At 53.1% G+C, this 20,364-nt stretch overlaps 12 protein-coding genes and 1 pseudogene across 12 annotated transcripts; 8 read left to right on the plus strand and 5 right to left on the minus strand.

The window, feature by feature from the left end:
• The first annotated feature begins 822 nt into the window (after positions 1 to 822).
• LOC148298941 (histone H3) lies at positions 823 to 1,233 on the plus strand. The gene has a single exon (XM_088276509.1). The coding sequence runs from the start codon at positions 823 to 825 to the stop codon at positions 1,231 to 1,233; it is 411 nt and encodes a 136-aa protein (XP_088132635.1).
• Positions 1,234 to 2,034: 801 nt separating this feature from the next.
• Positions 2,035 to 2,873, minus strand: LOC148298942 (histone H2A). Its single transcript, XM_088276497.1, has one exon. The coding sequence runs from the start codon at positions 2,521 to 2,523 to the stop codon at positions 2,149 to 2,151; it is 375 nt and encodes a 124-aa protein (XP_088132623.1). The 5' UTR covers positions 2,524 to 2,873; the 3' UTR covers positions 2,035 to 2,148.
• Positions 2,874 to 2,892: 19 nt separating this feature from the next.
• LOC148298943 (histone H2B) lies at positions 2,893 to 3,267 on the plus strand. The gene has a single exon (XM_088276498.1). It carries the CDS (start codon positions 2,893 to 2,895, stop codon positions 3,265 to 3,267), a length of 375 nt encoding a protein of 124 aa, XP_088132624.1.
• A 2,266-nt stretch (positions 3,268 to 5,533) lies between these two features.
• Positions 5,534 to 6,398, plus strand: LOC148298944 (uncharacterized). The gene has a single exon (XM_088276502.1). The coding sequence runs from the start codon at positions 5,619 to 5,621 to the stop codon at positions 6,324 to 6,326; it is 708 nt and encodes a 235-aa protein (XP_088132628.1). The 5' UTR covers positions 5,534 to 5,618; the 3' UTR covers positions 6,327 to 6,398.
• Positions 6,399 to 7,362: 964 nt separating this feature from the next.
• On the minus strand, positions 7,363 to 7,814 carry LOC148298945 (histone H4). Its single transcript, XM_088276503.1, has one exon. It carries the CDS (start codon positions 7,812 to 7,814, stop codon positions 7,503 to 7,505), a length of 312 nt encoding a protein of 103 aa, XP_088132629.1. The 3' UTR covers positions 7,363 to 7,502.
• A 508-nt stretch (positions 7,815 to 8,322) lies between these two features.
• Positions 8,323 to 8,823, plus strand: LOC148298946 (histone H3). The gene has a single exon (XM_088276508.1). The coding sequence runs from the start codon at positions 8,413 to 8,415 to the stop codon at positions 8,821 to 8,823; it is 411 nt and encodes a 136-aa protein (XP_088132634.1). The 5' UTR covers positions 8,323 to 8,412.
• Positions 8,824 to 9,652: 829 nt separating this feature from the next.
• On the minus strand, positions 9,653 to 10,471 carry LOC148298947 (histone H2A-like; annotated as a pseudogene).
• A 19-nt stretch (positions 10,472 to 10,490) lies between these two features.
• LOC148298948 (histone H2B) lies at positions 10,491 to 10,865 on the plus strand. The gene has a single exon (XM_088276504.1). It carries the CDS (start codon positions 10,491 to 10,493, stop codon positions 10,863 to 10,865), a length of 375 nt encoding a protein of 124 aa, XP_088132630.1.
• A 2,268-nt stretch (positions 10,866 to 13,133) lies between these two features.
• LOC148298949 (uncharacterized) lies at positions 13,134 to 13,998 on the plus strand. Its single transcript, XM_088276500.1, has one exon. It carries the CDS (start codon positions 13,219 to 13,221, stop codon positions 13,924 to 13,926), a length of 708 nt encoding a protein of 235 aa, XP_088132626.1. The 5' UTR covers positions 13,134 to 13,218; the 3' UTR covers positions 13,927 to 13,998.
• Positions 13,999 to 14,962: 964 nt separating this feature from the next.
• On the minus strand, positions 14,963 to 15,414 carry LOC148298950 (histone H4). The gene has a single exon (XM_088276501.1). It carries the CDS (start codon positions 15,412 to 15,414, stop codon positions 15,103 to 15,105), a length of 312 nt encoding a protein of 103 aa, XP_088132627.1. The 3' UTR covers positions 14,963 to 15,102.
• A 508-nt stretch (positions 15,415 to 15,922) lies between these two features.
• On the plus strand, positions 15,923 to 16,423 carry LOC148298951 (histone H3). The gene has a single exon (XM_088276505.1). The coding sequence runs from the start codon at positions 16,013 to 16,015 to the stop codon at positions 16,421 to 16,423; it is 411 nt and encodes a 136-aa protein (XP_088132631.1). The 5' UTR covers positions 15,923 to 16,012.
• Positions 16,424 to 17,224: 801 nt separating this feature from the next.
• On the minus strand, positions 17,225 to 18,063 carry LOC148298952 (histone H2A). Its single transcript, XM_088276495.1, has one exon. It carries the CDS (start codon positions 17,711 to 17,713, stop codon positions 17,339 to 17,341), a length of 375 nt encoding a protein of 124 aa, XP_088132621.1. The 5' UTR covers positions 17,714 to 18,063; the 3' UTR covers positions 17,225 to 17,338.
• Positions 18,064 to 18,082: 19 nt separating this feature from the next.
• Positions 18,083 to 18,457, plus strand: LOC148298953 (histone H2B). The gene has a single exon (XM_088276496.1). It carries the CDS (start codon positions 18,083 to 18,085, stop codon positions 18,455 to 18,457), a length of 375 nt encoding a protein of 124 aa, XP_088132622.1.
• Positions 18,458 to 20,364: the final 1,907 nt, after the last annotated feature.

Genomic DNA, 20,364 nt, shown 5'->3' on the forward strand with positions numbered 1-20,364 from the left:
TCGGTGTAGGTGACCGCGTCCCTGATCACGTTCTCGAGGAACACCTTCAGGACGCCGCGCGTCTCCTCGTAGATGAGACCGGAGATGCGCTTGACGCCGCCTCGGCGGGCCAGACGGCGGATGGCCGGCTTCGTGATGCCCTGGATGTTATCGCGGAGGACTTTCCTGTGTCGCTTGGCGCCTCCTTTCCCCAGACCTTTTCCTCCCTTTCCGCGACCGGTCATCTTCTCTGCGTGTGGTCTTCTTTTCGGTTACAGTAGTCGCTGCTCGCACGGTGCTCTACCGTGCGTGTGTAGGATTCGTGTGGCGTTTTTCGCCGGCCGGGGCCGCTTTTATGCACCAGACGTGCGCCCGCGTCTCCCCTCGCCGCCGAGCGATCCGACAGCTACGACGACACGCGCGCCGTCTCACTCTCGCGCGCGAGCAGCGAGGGCGAGAGGCGAGAGGATCGGCGCGACTCGGTATCGCGTCACGCGAATATATGTCTCAGTTTGTTATATGCATAACATTATTCCAGGCTAGGTTTTGAGTGTTTTTCGTAATTTTTCTGCATGCACATTTCTCCGGGGAGGATGCGATTGTTTCTCCACTCTATCTCCCGTCTCGCTTCACCGTCGAGCCCGTCCCGTCCCGTCCCGTCCCGTCCCGTCCCGTCCCGTCCCGTCCCCTCCGTCCCGCCCGACCGCCCGGCGGTTGGGAATATTCGAATCGGCCAATGGCGTCGGCCCATCCCCCCCCACGGGGGAGACGGTATTTTCGATAAATATGACGCGCCCGGGAAATTTTTCCGAATAGAGAGAAGAATCCTACTCAGCTACAGCCATGGCACGTACGAAGCAGACCGCTCGCAAGTCCACCGGGGGCAAGGCGCCCAGGAAGCAGCTGGCCACGAAGGCGGCCCGCAAGAGCGCCCCGGCCACCGGCGGCGTGAAGAAGCCCCATCGCTACAGGCCCGGCACGGTCGCGCTCAGGGAGATCCGCCGCTACCAGAAGAGCACCGAGCTGCTGATCCGCAAGCTCCCCTTCCAGCGCCTGGTGCGCGAGATCGCCCAGGACTTCAAGACCGACCTCCGCTTCCAGAGCTCGGCCGTCATGGCCCTGCAGGAGGCGAGCGAGGCCTACCTGGTCGGCCTCTTCGAGGACACGAACCTGTGCGCGATCCACGCCAAGCGCGTCACCATCATGCCCAAGGACATCCAGCTGGCCAGGCGCATCCGAGGCGAGCGCGCCTAAGCGAGCTCTATGCGACGAGACGCGGCACGATTTTCGGTCGGTCGGTCGATCGGTCTGATTGACTAACACGCAGTACAGTGGTATCGGGCGGCCGTCACCTCGACCCGTTCCGATCGGTCGATCGATTCGAATAAAAATGGTCCTTTTCAGGACCGCATACACCTTAATCATCCACAATCGAATTCGCCAGCAGTATGATTTTGATACTCGTAGCAGTATGATTTCGATACTTGAGTAAAAAAAAAAAAAAAATATATATAATAATAATAATAATAATAATAACTTCCAATAAATTAATATGTATTTTACTCGCGAATCAATAGTAATTTTAAACATTCAAATCACGCAAGAGTACCGGAACGTACGATTTATTAATTTCATTATCGTCTCAGCGCTGAGATCATGTCGCATTTCGTTTTAATTACCTAACGTCCAAGCGCGACACGGCTCATCATGACCCTACTCAGGCTTTGACTCTTATTAATTTCATATATTTCACGAGTGAAAATTCTAAACAAAAACACTCGCCGAGATCATCTCGTATTGACACGCGTCGTAAGTTGCGTGCGCCGGGCGCTTTACCCATCGCGCATTCATTTACTTGCGATTTTTATTCATTTCATTATCAGTGTTTCTAGCATATCATATCGGTACTACCATACTATACCACAATTCAGGTCCGCGCACACGGACGGAACGGTCCTAGCGCGCTTCGGATATATTTCTTAAATGTACATAAATAATGAGAATAGTTATAAAATCAGCGAACGGGTAACGATTGGCAATAAATACATGTGGCGGTCCTGAAAAGGACCTTTGTGTACACTACTCTGCGAGATGATGATGAAACGGGCGGAGGAGTCCGGGGAGTAGAGAGAGAAGAGTGGAGGATGAGCGGGCGCAGAATCATCATTCTTACGCCTTCTTCTCGGTCTTCTTGGGCAGGAGCACGGCCTGGATGTTGGGCAGGACGCCTCCCTGGGCGATGGTCACCCCGGAGAGCAGCTTGTTCAGCTCCTCGTCGTTGCGAATGGCCAACTGAAGATGACGGGGGATGATCCTCGTCTTCTTGTTATCCCTGGCGGCGTTGCCGGCCAACTCCAGCACCTCGGCGGCCAGGTACTCCATGACGGCGGCCAGGTACACGGGCGCACCGGCGCCGACCCTCTCGGCGTAGTTGCCCTTCCTGAGCAGCCTGTGGATACGGCCGACGGGGAACTGCAGACCGGCGCGGTTCGAGCGGGACTTTGCCTTTCCCTTCACTTTGCCTCCCTTTCCGCGACCCGACATGGCGAGTGGTCGGAGATCTGAACTGGTTCTCTGCGATATGCGAAGCGAGGATGTGCGAGCTGGAGTGCGCGCACGTTGCGACCGTCGAGAGGTGAGTCAAGTCAAGTCAATGGCGAAAACGGGCGCACACACCTTATTTACGCCCTCCGCGAAGCGCACGCAGCGCCGCCGGGACCGGTCCCGCGGGGGGACCCTCCCCTGCCGCCGGCCCGGACGGCCCGACCGGCGGCCCTGGCTGGGTGCGCCGACCGAAGTGACAAAAACGGTCGATTTTTCAGTTTGCGCCACGCACACCGCACAGTACAGACAGTCCACCGCGACTCCTCTGCTCCACTCTACGCCGCATCTATTCCGAGATAAGAAGAGACAATGCCGCCCAAGACGAGCGGAAAGGCAGCCAAGAAGTCGGGCAAGGCCCAGAAGAACATCTCCAAGGGGGACAAGAAGAAGTCGAAGCGCAGGAGGAAGGAGAGCTACGCCATCTACATCTACAAGGTGCTCAAGCAGGTGCATCCCGACACCGGAATCTCCAGTAAGGCGATGAGCATCATGAACAGCTTCGTGAACGACATCTTCGAGCGCATCGCCGCCGAGGCGTCCCGTCTCGCCCACTACAACAAGAGGTCGACGATCACCAGCAGGGAGATCCAGACCGCCGTCAGGCTGCTGCTGCCCGGGGAGCTGGCCAAGCACGCCGTCAGCGAGGGCACCAAGGCCGTCACCAAGTACACCAGCTCCAAGTAGGCGCCAGCGCCAGCGCCAGCGCGTTGAAACACGACGCGACACGCACACGGACGCGCGATATTCGTCTGCACCGAATATTGTAATCTATACACACCGACATCGTCATCATCATAATAATCATCGACATCAACAGCGCCGTCGTCGTCTACGTTAAACCATCTAATACAGCGCAATTAACAAAGGTCCTTATCAGGACCACCACACGAATAATCCAAATACTTACTGCAAATATATTATACTATAGACAGATGTGTGTGTAAATAATAACTACGATAATAGAACGAGAAGCGCAACAGTGATAAGCGCCCCGTAACGGATCGCGCAACCGGCCGCGCCGCGGTGCGCGGCGATTGCCTATCGCACGATTAGCCGGGCGTCCGATCAAAATTGTCCTTTTTTTATATAAAAAATCATATACGTACGCATGTATATTATATATATACACATTTTTTTCTCCTTCTTTTTATTTGGCCGTTGTTTCGGTTGCAAAATTGCTGTCACCTTTCGCAGTTTTTTGTTTTTGGTTTTTTTTTTTTCCCCGAGCGGAACTGCTGTGATTTTTTTTTGAGTTCTCTCTGGTCGTAACAGCTGTCACCTTCTTCTTCTTCTTCAGTTTTAGGGCGAAACAGCTGTCACCCTTTTCAGGCGAAACAGCTGTCACCCTTTTGCTGTCACTTTCATTTCTTTTATGTTTTTTTTTTTTTGACTCCCAAATTTGCGTCGCGTATTATGATATGTACATTTATATAAACATGAATACAATTCAGGAAAGGATAGAGAGAGAGAGCGAGAGTGAAAAAAAATCAATGATTTCTACGTACTATCATCGTGTGCGGATACTCCGCTCCCTTGCGGTTCTCGAAGCCGTACGATTCTATCATACTATCGTACGTACGGTGCCATATCCTCGAGGGCCTCTTCGACATGTCACCTTACCTAGTCATTTTTTTTTTTTTTTTTTTTCCCCCTTTCCTTCGCTTCTTCTTCATTCTTTATGCATACTAATATACACCTGACAACTATTCTCATTACAAATACCATTTCCGATCACCTACCGAACTCGCCCCGACATTCGACATACATACATACACATCTTCAACAGTAGATACACGTTTTTATTTTTCATATTTCATTTAATACATATTCCTATTATCACATATTGTTATTATTGTTCTTCTTCACGCGTATCATCGTCATCGTCGTCATCGTCGGTCGTACGCACCGCTACGGCGACACGAATCATCATCATCGTCGCATCTCACCCGATTATATATCATCATCATCCCGATTTCGATTTTTTTTTTTTTTTTTTTTTTTTTTATAAGTCGATGACGTTTCACTTTTTACAGAACGAGCCTACTACTGCGCGCGGAGCTCGCGTCATTTTGCACGTAGACCGGAATCATTCATACTTATTATCGGTCTGTTTTATTCGTTCTTTCTTTTCTATTCATCTACTTCTATCATTCTCCCAACTCCTCTTTTTCCTTTCTTTATTTATATTTTTTCTAACTTCTATTCTTCTTTCTTTCACTTACGCCTTCCGATGATTCTACTACTACTACTACTACTACTATCCATCCCATTCGTGATACGATTCCTCGCAAACGACGGATCGTTATTATATTAATGTATTTTTTTTTTTTTTTAATTCTATTCTTTTCTTCTATCTTTTCGCGTCTCACTCGTTCGACATGTAATCCTACGATAGCCGTTAGTAGATCGATCAATCGTTATAATTCACTAGATAATATTCGCTCCCGACCCGGAGGCAGGTCTCTCTCTCGGCCCGGACGCTCTCCGGCGGTCCGTCGGCGTTCGCGTGTGTTACGTCCGGCCGCTTCGGGGGGCCCTCGCTCCGCCACCGGAGGCCCTCCGCGGCCGGCGGACGTCTCGGACCCGGGGCCGGGTCCTGCCCGACGGGGGCGGCGCGCGCCCGGGCCGCCAGCTCGCCGGGGAGACGCATTCGCGGCCGGCTTTCGGCCGCCCAACGCTGCCGCCCTGCAGCTTTTGCGCCTCTAAACGTCCGCCGCGCCGCGGCCCGGCCCCCGGGCCGGCCGACCCGGCCGCCGGCCGACGGCGGGACCTCCCGGCCGCGGGACCCGCCGCGCTCCGCGTCCCCGGGCGGATCCGTTCGGCCGCCAGGGCGGTTTTCGTCCGGCCGCCTAAGCATAAATGACAACACTTTTCATCGGCAAAATCGACAAGCGCGCACCGACCGTCCGCGACACGGTATAAATTTTTACCGACAGGCGAGAACGAGCGCCGTCTGACGACAAATACGGGAACTAATCGTCCCCCCGCAACCGCTCTACGCTCGCTACAGAACGCAACGCAACAAGACTCGCAAGATGGCAGACACAGCAGCACCCGCGGCCGCCTCCCCCCTGCCGGCGACTCCGGCCAAGAAGGCGAAAGCGTCCGCCGCCGCCGCCTCCAAGAAGCCGAAGGCGAAGCCCTCGCACCCGAAGACGTCCGAGATGGTGAACAACGCCATCAAGGAGCTGAAGGAGCGCGGCGGCTCCTCCCTGCAGGCCATCAAGAAGTACATCTCGGCCAACTACAAGGTCGACGCGGACAAGCTGGCCCCGTTCATCAAGAAGTACCTCAAGGGGGCCGTCGAATCCGGCGCCCTGGTGCAGACGAAGGGCAAGGGAGCGTCCGGTTCGTTCAAGCTGGAGGCGAGCAAGGCGAAGGCGTCGGCCGGCGGGGCCAAGAAGAAGAGCAAGCCCGCCGCGTCCGCCGCTTCCAAGAAGCGCGCCGCCCCCGCCAAGGAGAAGAAGCCGGCCGCGGAGAAGTCATCCGCCGCCGCCGCCGCCGCGAAGAAGAAGCCCGCCAAGAAGGCGGCCGCGGCTCCCGCCAAGGCGAAGAAGGCCGCCGCCTCCCCGGCAGCCAAGAAGGCGGCCGCGAAGAAGGCCGCCCCCGCCAAGGCGAAGAGCCCGACCAAGGCGAAGAAGACCGCCAAGCCGCCCACCAAGAAGCCCAAGGCGCCGAAGCCCAAGAAGGCCGCCGCCCCGAAGGCCAAGCCCGCGGCAAAGAAGGCCGCCCCGAAGAAGTAGGGGTGGAGTCGTCTTTGTCGTCGTCGCCGCAGCAGCCGCCGTTGCATATTGTCATATTGCACAGATCACGCAGAAGAGTCAAAAAGCCCTTGTCAGGGCTACCAAACGATTCACACACACACCTATTCGGAACACGCTCAGTCGTCTTTCGTGACTTTCGTGAATTTTCATTATTATTTATTTTCATCGAAATGGGATGATTTATTAAATATCTCTCGTATACCATATACGAACTACATGCACTCCCATGCCACACGAGCGTTCACACTCCGGCCTAGAATATTTCGCTCGACAGTCATTAGTCAGCGGACGTTGCGTCATAATATAAAATATAATATATATCGATACAAAGTACAACAGTTTTTGAAAGAAAAGGCAACGCCGCGCGCGCCACCTGCAAAACTATTCACACAAACGCATCCGGATCACGCGTAGTCGGATCGTTGTCACGTGAATATGGGATGACCTACTATTAATCTCTCTCTCCTTGTATACGCGTACACTCCCACGACACGTGATTGTTTCCGGCCTGGAATCTTTCACTCGAGAGTGATTAGCGACGTTACTTACGCCCACAATATACATACATTGTATAAGTAAGTAAACTAAGTTTGAGTTCTCTCTGGTCGTAACAGCTGTCACCGTTTCCAGGCGAAACAGCTGTCACCCTTTTGCTGTCACTCTCATTTCTTTTATGTTTTTTTTTATTAAGACTCCCAAATTTGCGTCGCGTATTATAATATGTACATTTATATAAACATGAATACAATTCAGGAAAGGATAGAGAGAGAGAGCGAGAGTGAAAAAAAAATCAATGATTTGTACGCACTATCATCGTGTGCGGATACCCCGCTCCCTTGCGGTTCTCGAAGCCGTACGAGAGAGAAAAAAGAAAGAAATAAAGCAAAGCTCTATCCATCCACGTAGGTAATTGTATTGTGTTATTTAAATTTCGAAAAGCGAAAAACGGTTACGACATGGGTCGGTCAGGCAGTTGTTGGCCCTGAGAAGGGCCGTTTTTTGTTTTCAAATCGCATTCACATCGCGCGTAGCAGCGCGGTGCGGTGGTGGCGGTGGCGTGCGGGCGTCGGGACGGCCGGGGCGAATGTATCTCGCGCTGCGTGCGGTGCGGTGAAGAGCGGTGAAGAGCGGTGAAGAGCGGCGAAGATCGGCGACTTAACCTCCGAAACCGTACAGGGTGCGGCCCTGGCGCTTCAGGGCGTAGACGACGTCCATGGCGGTGACGGTCTTCCTCTTGGCGTGCTCGGTGTAGGTGACCGCGTCCCTGATCACGTTCTCGAGGAACACCTTCAGGACGCCGCGCGTCTCCTCGTAGATGAGACCGGAGATGCGCTTGACGCCGCCTCGGCGGGCCAGACGGCGGATGGCCGGCTTCGTGATGCCCTGGATGTTATCGCGGAGGACTTTCCTGTGTCGCTTGGCGCCTCCTTTCCCCAGACCTTTTCCTCCCTTTCCGCGACCGGTCATCTTCTCTGCGTGTGGTCTTCTTTTCGGTTACAGTAGTCGCTGCTCGCACGGTGCTCTACCGTGCGTGTGTAGGATTCGTGTGGCGTTTTTCGCCGGCCGGGGCCGCTTTTATGCACCAGACGTGCGCCCGCGTCTCCCCTCGCCGCCGAGCGATCCGACAGCTACGACGACACGCGCGCCGTCTCACTCTCGCGCGCGAGCAGCGAGGGCGAGAGGCGAGAGGATCGGCGCGACTCGGTATCGCGTCACGCGAATATATGTCTCAGTTTGTTATATGCATAACATTATTCCAGGCTAGGTTTTGAGTGTTTTTCGTAATTTTTCTGCATGCACATTTCTCCGGGGAGGATGCGATTGTTTCTCCACTCTATCTCCCGTCTCGCTTCACCGTCGAGCCCGTCCCGTCCCGTCCCGTCCCGTCCCGTCCCGTCCCGTCCCGTCCCCTCCGTCCCGCCCGACCGCCCGGCGGTTGGGAATATTCGAATCGGCCAATGGCGTCGGCCCATCCCCCCCCACGGGGGAGACGGTATTTTCGATAAATATGACGCGCCCGGGAAATTTTTCCGAATAGAGAGAAGAATCCTACTCAGCTACAGCCATGGCACGTACGAAGCAGACCGCTCGCAAGTCCACCGGGGGCAAGGCGCCCAGGAAGCAGCTGGCCACGAAGGCGGCCCGCAAGAGCGCCCCGGCCACCGGCGGCGTGAAGAAGCCCCATCGCTACAGGCCCGGCACGGTCGCGCTCAGGGAGATCCGCCGCTACCAGAAGAGCACCGAGCTGCTGATCCGCAAGCTCCCCTTCCAGCGCCTGGTGCGCGAGATCGCCCAGGACTTCAAGACCGACCTCCGCTTCCAGAGCTCGGCCGTCATGGCCCTGCAGGAGGCGAGCGAGGCCTACCTGGTCGGCCTCTTCGAGGACACGAACCTGTGCGCGATCCACGCCAAGCGCGTCACCATCATGCCCAAGGACATCCAGCTGGCCAGGCGCATCCGAGGCGAGCGCGCCTAAGCGAGCTCTATGCGACGAGACGCGGCACGATTTTCGGTCGGTCGGTCGATCGGTCTGATTGACTAACACGCAGTACAGTGGTATCGGGCGGCCGTCACCTCGACCCGTTCCGATCGGTCGATCGATTCGAATAAAAATGGTCCTTTTCAGGACCGCATACACCTTAATCATCCACAATCGAATTCGCCAGCAGTATGATTTTGATACTCGTAGCAGTATGATTTCGATACTTGAGTAAAAAAAAAAAAAAAATATATATAATAATAATAATAATAATAATAACTTCCAATAAATTAATATGTATTTTACTCGCGAATCAATAGTAATTTTAAACATTCAAATCACGCAAGAGTACCGGAACGTACGATTTATTAATTTCATTATCGTCTCAGCGCTGAGATCATGTCGCATTTCGTTTTAATTACCTAACGTCCAAGCGCGACACGGCTCATCATGACCCTACTCAGGCTTTGACTCTTATTAATTTCATATATTTCACGAGTGAAAATTCTAAACAAAAACACTCGCCGAGATCATCTCGTATTGACACGCGTCGTAAGTTGCGTGCGCCGGGCGCTTTACCCATCGCGCATTCATTTACTTGCGATTTTTATTCATTTCATTATCAGTGTTTCTAGCATATCATATCGGTACTACCATACTATACCACAATTCAGGTCCGCGCACACGGACGGAACGGTCCTAGCGCGCTTCGGATATATTTCTTAAATGTACATAAATAATGAGAATAGTTATAAAATCAGCGAACGGGTAACGATTGGCAATAAATACATGTGGCGGTCCTGAAAAGGACCTTTGTGTACACTACTCTGCGAGATGATGATGAAACGGGCGGAGGAGTCCGGGGAGTAGAGAGAGAAGAGTGGAGGATGAGCGGGCGCAGAATCATCATTCTTACGCCTTCTTCTCGGTCTTCTTGGGCAGGAGCACGGCCTGGATGTTGGGCAGGACGCCTCCCTGGGCGATGGTCACCCCGGAGAGCAGCTTGTTCAGCTCCTCGTCGTTGCGAATGGCCAACTGAAGATGACGGGCCAACTGAAGATGATCCTCGTCTTCTTGTTATCCCTGGCGGCGTTGCCGGCCAACTCCAGCACCTCGGCGGCCAGGTACTCCATGACGGCGGCCAGGTACACGGGCGCACCGGCGCCGACCCTCTCGGCGTAGTTGCCCTTCCTGAGCAGCCTGTGGATACGGCCGACGGGGAACTGCAGACCGGCGCGGTTCGAGCGGGACTTTGCCTTTCCCTTCACTTTGCCTCCCTTTCCGCGACCCGACATGGCGAGTGGTCGGAGATCTGAACTGGTTCTCTGCGATATGCGAAGCGAGGATGTGCGAGCTGGAGTGCGCGCACGTTGCGACCGTCGAGAGGTGAGTCAAGTCAAGTCAATGGCGAAAACGGGCGCACACACCTTATTTACGCCCTCCGCGAAGCGCACGCAGCGCCGCCGGGACCGGTCCCGCGGGGGGACCCTCCCCTGCCGCCGGCCCGGACGGCCCGACCGGCGGCCCTGGCTGGGTGCGCCGACCGAAGTGACAAAAACGGTCGATTTTTCAGTTTGCGCCACGCACACCGCACAGTACAGACAGTCCACCGCGACTCCTCTGCTCCACTCTACGCCGCATCTATTCCGAGATAAGAAGAGACAATGCCGCCCAAGACGAGCGGAAAGGCAGCCAAGAAGTCGGGCAAGGCCCAGAAGAACATCTCCAAGGGGGACAAGAAGAAGTCGAAGCGCAGGAGGAAGGAGAGCTACGCCATCTACATCTACAAGGTGCTCAAGCAGGTGCATCCCGACACCGGAATCTCCAGTAAGGCGATGAGCATCATGAACAGCTTCGTGAACGACATCTTCGAGCGCATCGCCGCCGAGGCGTCCCGTCTCGCCCACTACAACAAGAGGTCGACGATCACCAGCAGGGAGATCCAGACCGCCGTCAGGCTGCTGCTGCCCGGGGAGCTGGCCAAGCACGCCGTCAGCGAGGGCACCAAGGCCGTCACCAAGTACACCAGCTCCAAGTAGGCGCCAGCGCCAGCGCCAGCGCGTTGAAACACGACGCGACACGCACACGGACGCGCGATATTCGTCTGCACCGAATATTGTAATCTATACACACCGACATCGTCATCATCATAATAATCATCGACATCAACAGCGCCGTCGTCGTCTACGTTAAACCATCTAATACAGCGCAATTAACAAAGGTCCTTATCAGGACCACCACACGAATAATCCAAATACTTACTGCAAATATATTATACTATAGACAGATGTGTGTGTAAATAATAACTACGATAATAGAACGAGAAGCGCAACAGTGATAAGCGCCCCGTAACGGATCGCGCAACCGGCCGCGCCGCGGTGCGCGGCGATTGCCTATCGCACGATTAGCCGGGCGTCCGATCAAAATTGTCCTTTTTTTATATAAAAAATCATATACGTACGCATGTATATTATATATATACACATTTTTTTCTCCTTCTTTTTATTTGGCCGTTGTTTCGGTTGCAAAATTGCTGTCACCTTTCGCAGTTTTTTGTTTTTGGTTTTTTTTTTTTCCCCGAGCGGAACTGCTGTGATTTTTTTTTGAGTTCTCTCTGGTCGTAACAGCTGTCACCTTCTTCTTCTTCTTCAGTTTTAGGGCGAAACAGCTGTCACCCTTTTCAGGCGAAACAGCTGTCACCCTTTTGCTGTCACTTTCATTTCTTTTATGTTTTTTTTTTTTTGACTCCCAAATTTGCGTCGCGTATTATGATATGTACATTTATATAAACATGAATACAATTCAGGAAAGGATAGAGAGAGAGAGCGAGAGTGAAAAAAAATCAATGATTTCTACGTACTATCATCGTGTGCGGATACTCCGCTCCCTTGCGGTTCTCGAAGCCGTACGATTCTATCATACTATCGTACGTACGGTGCCATATCCTCGAGGGCCTCTTCGACATGTCACCTTACCTAGTCATTTTTTTTTTTTTTTTTTTTTCCCCCTTTCCTTCGCTTCTTCTTCATTCTTTATGCATACTAATATACACCTGACAACTATTCTCATTACAAATACCATTTCCGATCACCTACCGAACTCGCCCCGACATTCGACATACATACATACACATCTTCAACAGTAGATACACGTTTTTATTTTTCATATTTCATTTAATACATATTCCTATTATCACATATTGTTATTATTGTTCTTCTTCACGCGTATCATCGTCATCGTCGTCATCGTCGGTCGTACGCACCGCTACGGCGACACGAATCATCATCATCGTCGCATCTCACCCGATTATATATCATCATCATCCCGATTTCGATTTTTTTTTTTTTTTTTTTTTTTTTTTATAAGTCGATGACGTTTCACTTTTTACAGAACGAGCCTACTACTGCGCGCGGAGCTCGCGTCATTTTGCACGTAGACCGGAATCATTCATACTTATTATCGGTCTGTTTTATTCGTTCTTTCTTTTCTATTCATCTACTTCTATCATTCTCCCAACTCCTCTTTTTCCTTTCTTTATTTATATTTTTTCTAACTTCTATTCTTCTTTCTTTCACTTACGCCTTCCGATGATTCTACTACTACTACTACTACTACTATCCATCCCATTCGTGATACGATTCCTCGCAAACGACGGATCGTTATTATATTAATGTATTTTTTTTTTTTTTTAATTCTATTCTTTTCTTCTATCTTTTCGCGTCTCACTCGTTCGACATGTAATCCTACGATAGCCGTTAGTAGATCGATCAATCGTTATAATTCACTAGATAATATTCGCTCCCGACCCGGAGGCAGGTCTCTCTCTCGGCCCGGACGCTCTCCGGCGGTCCGTCGGCGTTCGCGTGTGTTACGTCCGGCCGCTTCGGGGGGCCCTCGCTCCGCCACCGGAGGCCCTCCGCGGCCGGCGGACGTCTCGGACCCGGGGCCGGGTCCTGCCCGACGGGGGCGGCGCGCGCCCGGGCCGCCAGCTCGCCGGGGAGACGCATTCGCGGCCGGCTTTCGGCCGCCCAACGCTGCCGCCCTGCAGCTTTTGCGCCTCTAAACGTCCGCCGCGCCGCGGCCCGGCCCCCGGGCCGGCCGACCCGGCCGCCGGCCGACGGCGGGACCTCCCGGCCGCGGGACCCGCCGCGCTCCGCGTCCCCGGGCGGATCCGTTCGGCCGCCAGGGCGGTTTTCGTCCGGCCGCCTAAGCATAAATGACAACACTTTTCATCGGCAAAATCGACAAGCGCGCACCGACCGTCCGCGACACGGTATAAATTTTTACCGACAGGCGAGAACGAGCGCCGTCTGACGACAAATACGGGAACTAATCGTCCCCCCGCAACCGCTCTACGCTCGCTACAGAACGCAACGCAACAAGACTCGCAAGATGGCAGACACAGCAGCACCCGCGGCCGCCTCCCCCCTGCCGGCGACTCCGGCCAAGAAGGCGAAAGCGTCCGCCGCCGCCGCCTCCAAGAAGCCGAAGGCGAAGCCCTCGCACCCGAAGACGTCCGAGATGGTGAACAACGCCATCAAGGAGCTGAAGGAGCGCGGCGGCTCCTCCCTGCAGGCCATCAAGAAGTACATCTCGGCCAACTACAAGGTCGACGCGGACAAGCTGGCCCCGTTCATCAAGAAGTACCTCAAGGGGGCCGTCGAATCCGGCGCCCTGGTGCAGACGAAGGGCAAGGGAGCGTCCGGTTCGTTCAAGCTGGAGGCGAGCAAGGCGAAGGCGTCGGCCGGCGGGGCCAAGAAGAAGAGCAAGCCCGCCGCGTCCGCCGCTTCCAAGAAGCGCGCCGCCCCCGCCAAGGAGAAGAAGCCGGCCGCGGAGAAGTCATCCGCCGCCGCCGCCGCCGCGAAGAAGAAGCCCGCCAAGAAGGCGGCCGCGGCTCCCGCCAAGGCGAAGAAGGCCGCCGCCTCCCCGGCAGCCAAGAAGGCGGCCGCGAAGAAGGCCGCCCCCGCCAAGGCGAAGAGCCCGACCAAGGCGAAGAAGACCGCCAAGCCGCCCACCAAGAAGCCCAAGGCGCCGAAGCCCAAGAAGGCCGCCGCCCCGAAGGCCAAGCCCGCGGCAAAGAAGGCCGCCCCGAAGAAGTAGGGGTGGAGTCGTCTTTGTCGTCGTCGCCGCAGCAGCCGCCGTTGCATATTGTCATATTGCACAGATCACGCAGAAGAGTCAAAAAGCCCTTGTCAGGGCTACCAAACGATTCACACACACACCTATTCGGAACACGCTCAGTCGTCTTTCGTGACTTTCGTGAATTTTCATTATTATTTATTTTCATCGAAATGGGATGATTTATTAAATATCTCTCGTATACCATATACGAACTACATGCACTCCCATGCCACACGAGCGTTCACACTCCGGCCTAGAATATTTCGCTCGACAGTCATTAGTCAGCGGACGTTGCGTCATAATATAAAATATAATATATATCGATACAAAGTACAACAGTTTTTGAAAGAAAAGGCAACGCCGCGCGCGCCACCTGCAAAACTATTCACACAAACGCATCCGGATCACGCGTAGTCGGATCGTTGTCACGTGAATATGGGATGACCTACTATTAATCTCTCTCTCCTTGTATACGCGTACACTCCCACGACACGTGATTGTTTCCGGCCTGGAATCTTTCACTCGAGAGTGATTAGCGACGTTACTTACGCCCACAATATACATACATTGTATAAGTAAGTAAACTAAGTTTGAGTTCTCTCTGGTCGTAACAGCTGTCACCGTTTCCAGGCGAAACAGCTGTCACCCTTTTGCTGTCACTCTCATTTCTTTTATGTTTTTTTTTATTAAGACTCCCAAATTTGCGTCGCGTATTATAATATGTACATTTATATAAACATGAATACAATTCAGGAAAGGATAGAGAGAGAGAGCGAGAGTGAAAAAAAAATCAATGATTTGTACGCACTATCATCGTGTGCGGATACCCCGCTCCCTTGCGGTTCTCGAAGCCGTACGAGAGAGAAAAAAGAAAGAAATAAAGCAAAGCTCTATCCATCCACGTAGGTAATTGTATTGTGTTATTTAAATTTCGAAAAGCGAAAAACGGTTACGACATGGGTCGGTCAGGCAGTTGTTGGCCCTGAGAAGGGCCGTTTTTTGTTTTCAAATCGCATTCACATCGCGCGTAGCAGCGCGGTGCGGTGGTGGCGGTGGCGTGCGGGCGTCGGGACGGCCGGGGCGAATGTATCTCGCGCTGCGTGCGGTGCGGTGAAGAGCGGTGAAGAGCGGTGAAGAGCGGCGAAGATCGGCGACTTAACCTCCGAAACCGTACAGGGTGCGGCCCTGGCGCTTCAGGGCGTAGACGACGTCCATGGCGGTGACGGTCTTCCTCTTGGCGTGCTCGGTGTAGGTGACCGCGTCCCTGATCACGTTCTCGAGGAACACCTTCAGGACGCCGCGCGTCTCCTCGTAGATGAGACCGGAGATGCGCTTGACGCCGCCTCGGCGGGCCAGACGGCGGATGGCCGGCTTCGTGATGCCCTGGATGTTATCGCGGAGGACTTTCCTGTGTCGCTTGGCGCCTCCTTTCCCCAGACCTTTTCCTCCCTTTCCGCGACCGGTCATCTTCTCTGCGTGTGGTCTTCTTTTCGGTTACAGTAGTCGCTGCTCGCACGGTGCTCTACCGTGCGTGTGTAGGATTCGTGTGGCGTTTTTCGCCGGCCGGGGCCGCTTTTATGCACCAGACGTGCGCCCGCGTCTCCCCTCGCCGCCGAGCGATCCGACAGCTACGACGACACGCGCGCCGTCTCACTCTCGCGCGCGAGCAGCGAGGGCGAGAGGCGAGAGGATCGGCGCGACTCGGTATCGCGTCACGCGAATATATGTCTCAGTTTGTTATATGCATAACATTATTCCAGGCTAGGTTTTGAGTGTTTTTCGTAATTTTTCTGCATGCACATTTCTCCGGGGAGGATGCGATTGTTTCTCCACTCTATCTCCCGTCTCGCTTCACCGTCGAGCCCGTCCCGTCCCGTCCCGTCCCGTCCCGTCCCGTCCCGTCCCGTCCCCTCCGTCCCGCCCGACCGCCCGGCGGTTGGGAATATTCGAATCGGCCAATGGCGTCGGCCCATCCCCCCCCACGGGGGAGACGGTATTTTCGATAAATATGACGCGCCCGGGAAATTTTTCCGAATAGAGAGAAGAATCCTACTCAGCTACAGCCATGGCACGTACGAAGCAGACCGCTCGCAAGTCCACCGGGGGCAAGGCGCCCAGGAAGCAGCTGGCCACGAAGGCGGCCCGCAAGAGCGCCCCGGCCACCGGCGGCGTGAAGAAGCCCCATCGCTACAGGCCCGGCACGGTCGCGCTCAGGGAGATCCGCCGCTACCAGAAGAGCACCGAGCTGCTGATCCGCAAGCTCCCCTTCCAGCGCCTGGTGCGCGAGATCGCCCAGGACTTCAAGACCGACCTCCGCTTCCAGAGCTCGGCCGTCATGGCCCTGCAGGAGGCGAGCGAGGCCTACCTGGTCGGCCTCTTCGAGGACACGAACCTGTGCGCGATCCACGCCAAGCGCGTCACCATCATGCCCAAGGACATCCAGCTGGCCAGGCGCATCCGAGGCGAGCGCGCCTAAGCGAGCTCTATGCGACGAGACGCGGCACGATTTTCGGTCGGTCGGTCGATCGGTCTGATTGACTAACACGCAGTACAGTGGTATCGGGCGGCCGTCACCTCGACCCGTTCCGATCGGTCGATCGATTCGAATAAAAATGGTCCTTTTCAGGACCGCATACACCTTAATCATCCACAATCGAATTCGCCAGCAGTATGATTTTGATACTCGTAGCAGTATGATTTCGATACTTGAGTAAAAAAAAAAAAAAAATATATATAATAATAATAATAATAATAATAACTTCCAATAAATTAATATGTATTTTACTCGCGAATCAATAGTAATTTTAAACATTCAAATCACGCAAGAGTACCGGAACGTACGATTTATTAATTTCATTATCGTCTCAGCGCTGAGATCATGTCGCATTTCGTTTTAATTACCTAACGTCCAAGCGCGACACGGCTCATCATGACCCTACTCAGGCTTTGACTCTTATTAATTTCATATATTTCACGAGTGAAAATTCTAAACAAAAACACTCGCCGAGATCATCTCGTATTGACACGCGTCGTAAGTTGCGTGCGCCGGGCGCTTTACCCATCGCGCATTCATTTACTTGCGATTTTTATTCATTTCATTATCAGTGTTTCTAGCATATCATATCGGTACTACCATACTATACCACAATTCAGGTCCGCGCACACGGACGGAACGGTCCTAGCGCGCTTCGGATATATTTCTTAAATGTACATAAATAATGAGAATAGTTATAAAATCAGCGAACGGGTAACGATTGGCAATAAATACATGTGGCGGTCCTGAAAAGGACCTTTGTGTACACTACTCTGCGAGATGATGATGAAACGGGCGGAGGAGTCCGGGGAGTAGAGAGAGAAGAGTGGAGGATGAGCGGGCGCAGAATCATCATTCTTACGCCTTCTTCTCGGTCTTCTTGGGCAGGAGCACGGCCTGGATGTTGGGCAGGACGCCTCCCTGGGCGATGGTCACCCCGGAGAGCAGCTTGTTCAGCTCCTCGTCGTTGCGAATGGCCAACTGAAGATGACGGGGGATGATCCTCGTCTTCTTGTTATCCCTGGCGGCGTTGCCGGCCAACTCCAGCACCTCGGCGGCCAGGTACTCCATGACGGCGGCCAGGTACACGGGCGCACCGGCGCCGACCCTCTCGGCGTAGTTGCCCTTCCTGAGCAGCCTGTGGATACGGCCGACGGGGAACTGCAGACCGGCGCGGTTCGAGCGGGACTTTGCCTTTCCCTTCACTTTGCCTCCCTTTCCGCGACCCGACATGGCGAGTGGTCGGAGATCTGAACTGGTTCTCTGCGATATGCGAAGCGAGGATGTGCGAGCTGGAGTGCGCGCACGTTGCGACCGTCGAGAGGTGAGTCAAGTCAAGTCAATGGCGAAAACGGGCGCACACACCTTATTTACGCCCTCCGCGAAGCGCACGCAGCGCCGCCGGGACCGGTCCCGCGGGGGGACCCTCCCCTGCCGCCGGCCCGGACGGCCCGACCGGCGGCCCTGGCTGGGTGCGCCGACCGAAGTGACAAAAACGGTCGATTTTTCAGTTTGCGCCACGCACACCGCACAGTACAGACAGTCCACCGCGACTCCTCTGCTCCACTCTACGCCGCATCTATTCCGAGATAAGAAGAGACAATGCCGCCCAAGACGAGCGGAAAGGCAGCCAAGAAGTCGGGCAAGGCCCAGAAGAACATCTCCAAGGGGGACAAGAAGAAGTCGAAGCGCAGGAGGAAGGAGAGCTACGCCATCTACATCTACAAGGTGCTCAAGCAGGTGCATCCCGACACCGGAATCTCCAGTAAGGCGATGAGCATCATGAACAGCTTCGTGAACGACATCTTCGAGCGCATCGCCGCCGAGGCGTCCCGTCTCGCCCACTACAACAAGAGGTCGACGATCACCAGCAGGGAGATCCAGACCGCCGTCAGGCTGCTGCTGCCCGGGGAGCTGGCCAAGCACGCCGTCAGCGAGGGCACCAAGGCCGTCACCAAGTACACCAGCTCCAAGTAGGCGCCAGCGCCAGCGCCAGCGCGTTGAAACACGACGCGACACGCACACGGACGCGCGATATTCGTCTGCACCGAATATTGTAATCTATACACACCGACATCGTCATCATCATAATAATCATCGACATCAACAGCGCCGTCGTCGTCTACGTTAAACCATCTAATACAGCGCAATTAACAAAGGTCCTTATCAGGACCACCACACGAATAATCCAAATACTTACTGCAAATATATTATACTATAGACAGATGTGTGTGTAAATAATAACTACGATAATAGAACGAGAAGCGCAACAGTGATAAGCGCCCCGTAACGGATCGCGCAACCGGCCGCGCCGCGGTGCGCGGCGATTGCCTATCGCACGATTAGCCGGGCGTCCGATCAAAATTGTCCTTTTTTTATATAAAAAATCATATACGTACGCATGTATATTATATATATACACATTTTTTTCTCCTTCTTTTTATTTGGCCGTTGTTTCGGTTGCAAAATTGCTGTCACCTTTCGCAGTTTTTTGTTTTTGGTTTTTTTTTTTTCCCCGAGCGGAACTGCTGTGATTTTTTTTTGAGTTCTCTCTGGTCGTAACAGCTGTCACCTTCTTCTTCTTCTTCAGTTTTAGGGCGAAACAGCTGTCACCCTTTTCAGGCGAAACAGCTGTCACCCTTTTGCTGTCACTTTCATTTCTTTTATGTTTTTTTTTTTTTGACTCCCAAATTTGCGTCGCGTATTATGATATGTACATTTATATAAACATGAATACAATTCAGGAAAGGATAGAGAGAGAGAGCGAGAGTGAAAAAAAATCAATGATTTCTACGTACTATCATCGTGTGCGGATACTCCGCTCCCTTGCGGTTCTCGAAGCCGTACGATTCTATCATACTATCGTACGTACGGTGCCATATCCTCGAGGGCCTCTTCGACATGTCACCTTACCTAGTCATTTTTTTTTTTTTTTTTTTTTCCCCCTTTCCTTCGCTTCTTCTTCATTCTTTATGCATACTAATATACACCTGACAACTATTCTCATTACAAATACCATTTCCGATCACCTACCGAACTCGCCCCGACATTCGACATACATACATACACATCTTCAACAGTAGATACACGTTTTTATTTTTCATATTTCATTTAATACATATTCCTATTATCACATATTGTTATTATTGTTCTTCTTCACGCGTATCATCGTCATCGTCGTCATCGTCGGTCGTACGCACCGCTACGGCGACACGAATCATCATCATCGTCGCATCTCACCCGATTATATATCATCATCATCCCGATTTCGATTTTTTTTTTTTTTTTTTTTTTTTTTATAAGTCGATGACGTTTCACTTTTTACAGAACGAGCCTACTACTGCGCGCGGAGCTCGCGTCATTTTGCACGTAGACCGGAATCATTCATACTTATTATCGGTCTGTTTTATTCGTTCTTTCTTTTCTATTCATCTACTTCTATCATTCTCCCAACTCCTCTTTTTCCTTTCTTTATTTATATTTTTTCTAACTTCTATTCTTCTTTCTTTCACTTACGCCTTCCGATGATTCTACTACTACTACTACTACTACTATCCATCCCATTCGTGATACGATTCCTCGCAAACGACGGATCGTTATTATATTAATGTATTTTTTTTTTTTTTAATTCTATTCTTTTCTTCTATCTTTTCGCGTCTCACTCGTTCGACATGTAATCCTACGATAGCCGTTAGTAGATCGATCAATCGTTATAATTCACTAGATAATATTCGCTCCCGACCCGGAGGCAGGTCTCTCTCTCGGCCCGGACGCTCTCCGGCGGTCCGTCGGCGTTCGCGTGTGTTACGTCCGGCCGCTTCGGGGGGCCCTCGCTCCGCCACCGGAGGCCCTCCGCGGCCGGCGGACGTCTCGGACCCGGGGCA

This window comes from Brachycentrus maculatus, unplaced genomic scaffold (assembly GCF_059751285.1).
Source record: "Brachycentrus maculatus isolate JH-2025_06_01 unplaced genomic scaffold, ASM5975128v1 h1tg001485l, whole genome shotgun sequence".
Lineage (NCBI taxonomy): Eukaryota > Metazoa > Arthropoda > Insecta > Trichoptera > Brachycentridae > Brachycentrus > Brachycentrus maculatus.

Excerpts from the sequence above, each read along its gene's own strand:
- LOC148298951 (XM_088276505.1), top strand. The coding sequence starts at position 16,013 with ATGGCACGTACGAAGCAGACCGCTCGCAAGTCCACCGGGGGCAAGGCG.
- LOC148298948 (XM_088276504.1), top strand. The coding sequence starts at position 10,491 with ATGCCGCCCAAGACGAGCGGAAAGGCAGCCAAGAAGTCGGGCAAGGCC.
- LOC148298943 (XM_088276498.1), top strand. The coding sequence starts at position 2,893 with ATGCCGCCCAAGACGAGCGGAAAGGCAGCCAAGAAGTCGGGCAAGGCC.
- LOC148298942 (XM_088276497.1), bottom strand. The coding sequence starts at position 2,523 with ATGTCGGGTCGCGGAAAGGGAGGCAAAGTGAAGGGAAAGGCAAAGTCC.
- LOC148298944 (XM_088276502.1), top strand. The coding sequence starts at position 5,619 with ATGGCAGACACAGCAGCACCCGCGGCCGCCTCCCCCCTGCCGGCGACT.
- LOC148298953 (XM_088276496.1), top strand. The coding sequence starts at position 18,083 with ATGCCGCCCAAGACGAGCGGAAAGGCAGCCAAGAAGTCGGGCAAGGCC.
- LOC148298941 (XM_088276509.1), top strand. The coding sequence starts at position 823 with ATGGCACGTACGAAGCAGACCGCTCGCAAGTCCACCGGGGGCAAGGCG.
- LOC148298952 (XM_088276495.1), bottom strand. The coding sequence starts at position 17,713 with ATGTCGGGTCGCGGAAAGGGAGGCAAAGTGAAGGGAAAGGCAAAGTCC.
- LOC148298945 (XM_088276503.1), bottom strand. The coding sequence starts at position 7,814 with ATGACCGGTCGCGGAAAGGGAGGAAAAGGTCTGGGGAAAGGAGGCGCC.
- LOC148298946 (XM_088276508.1), top strand. The coding sequence starts at position 8,413 with ATGGCACGTACGAAGCAGACCGCTCGCAAGTCCACCGGGGGCAAGGCG.
- LOC148298950 (XM_088276501.1), bottom strand. The coding sequence starts at position 15,414 with ATGACCGGTCGCGGAAAGGGAGGAAAAGGTCTGGGGAAAGGAGGCGCC.
- LOC148298949 (XM_088276500.1), top strand. The coding sequence starts at position 13,219 with ATGGCAGACACAGCAGCACCCGCGGCCGCCTCCCCCCTGCCGGCGACT.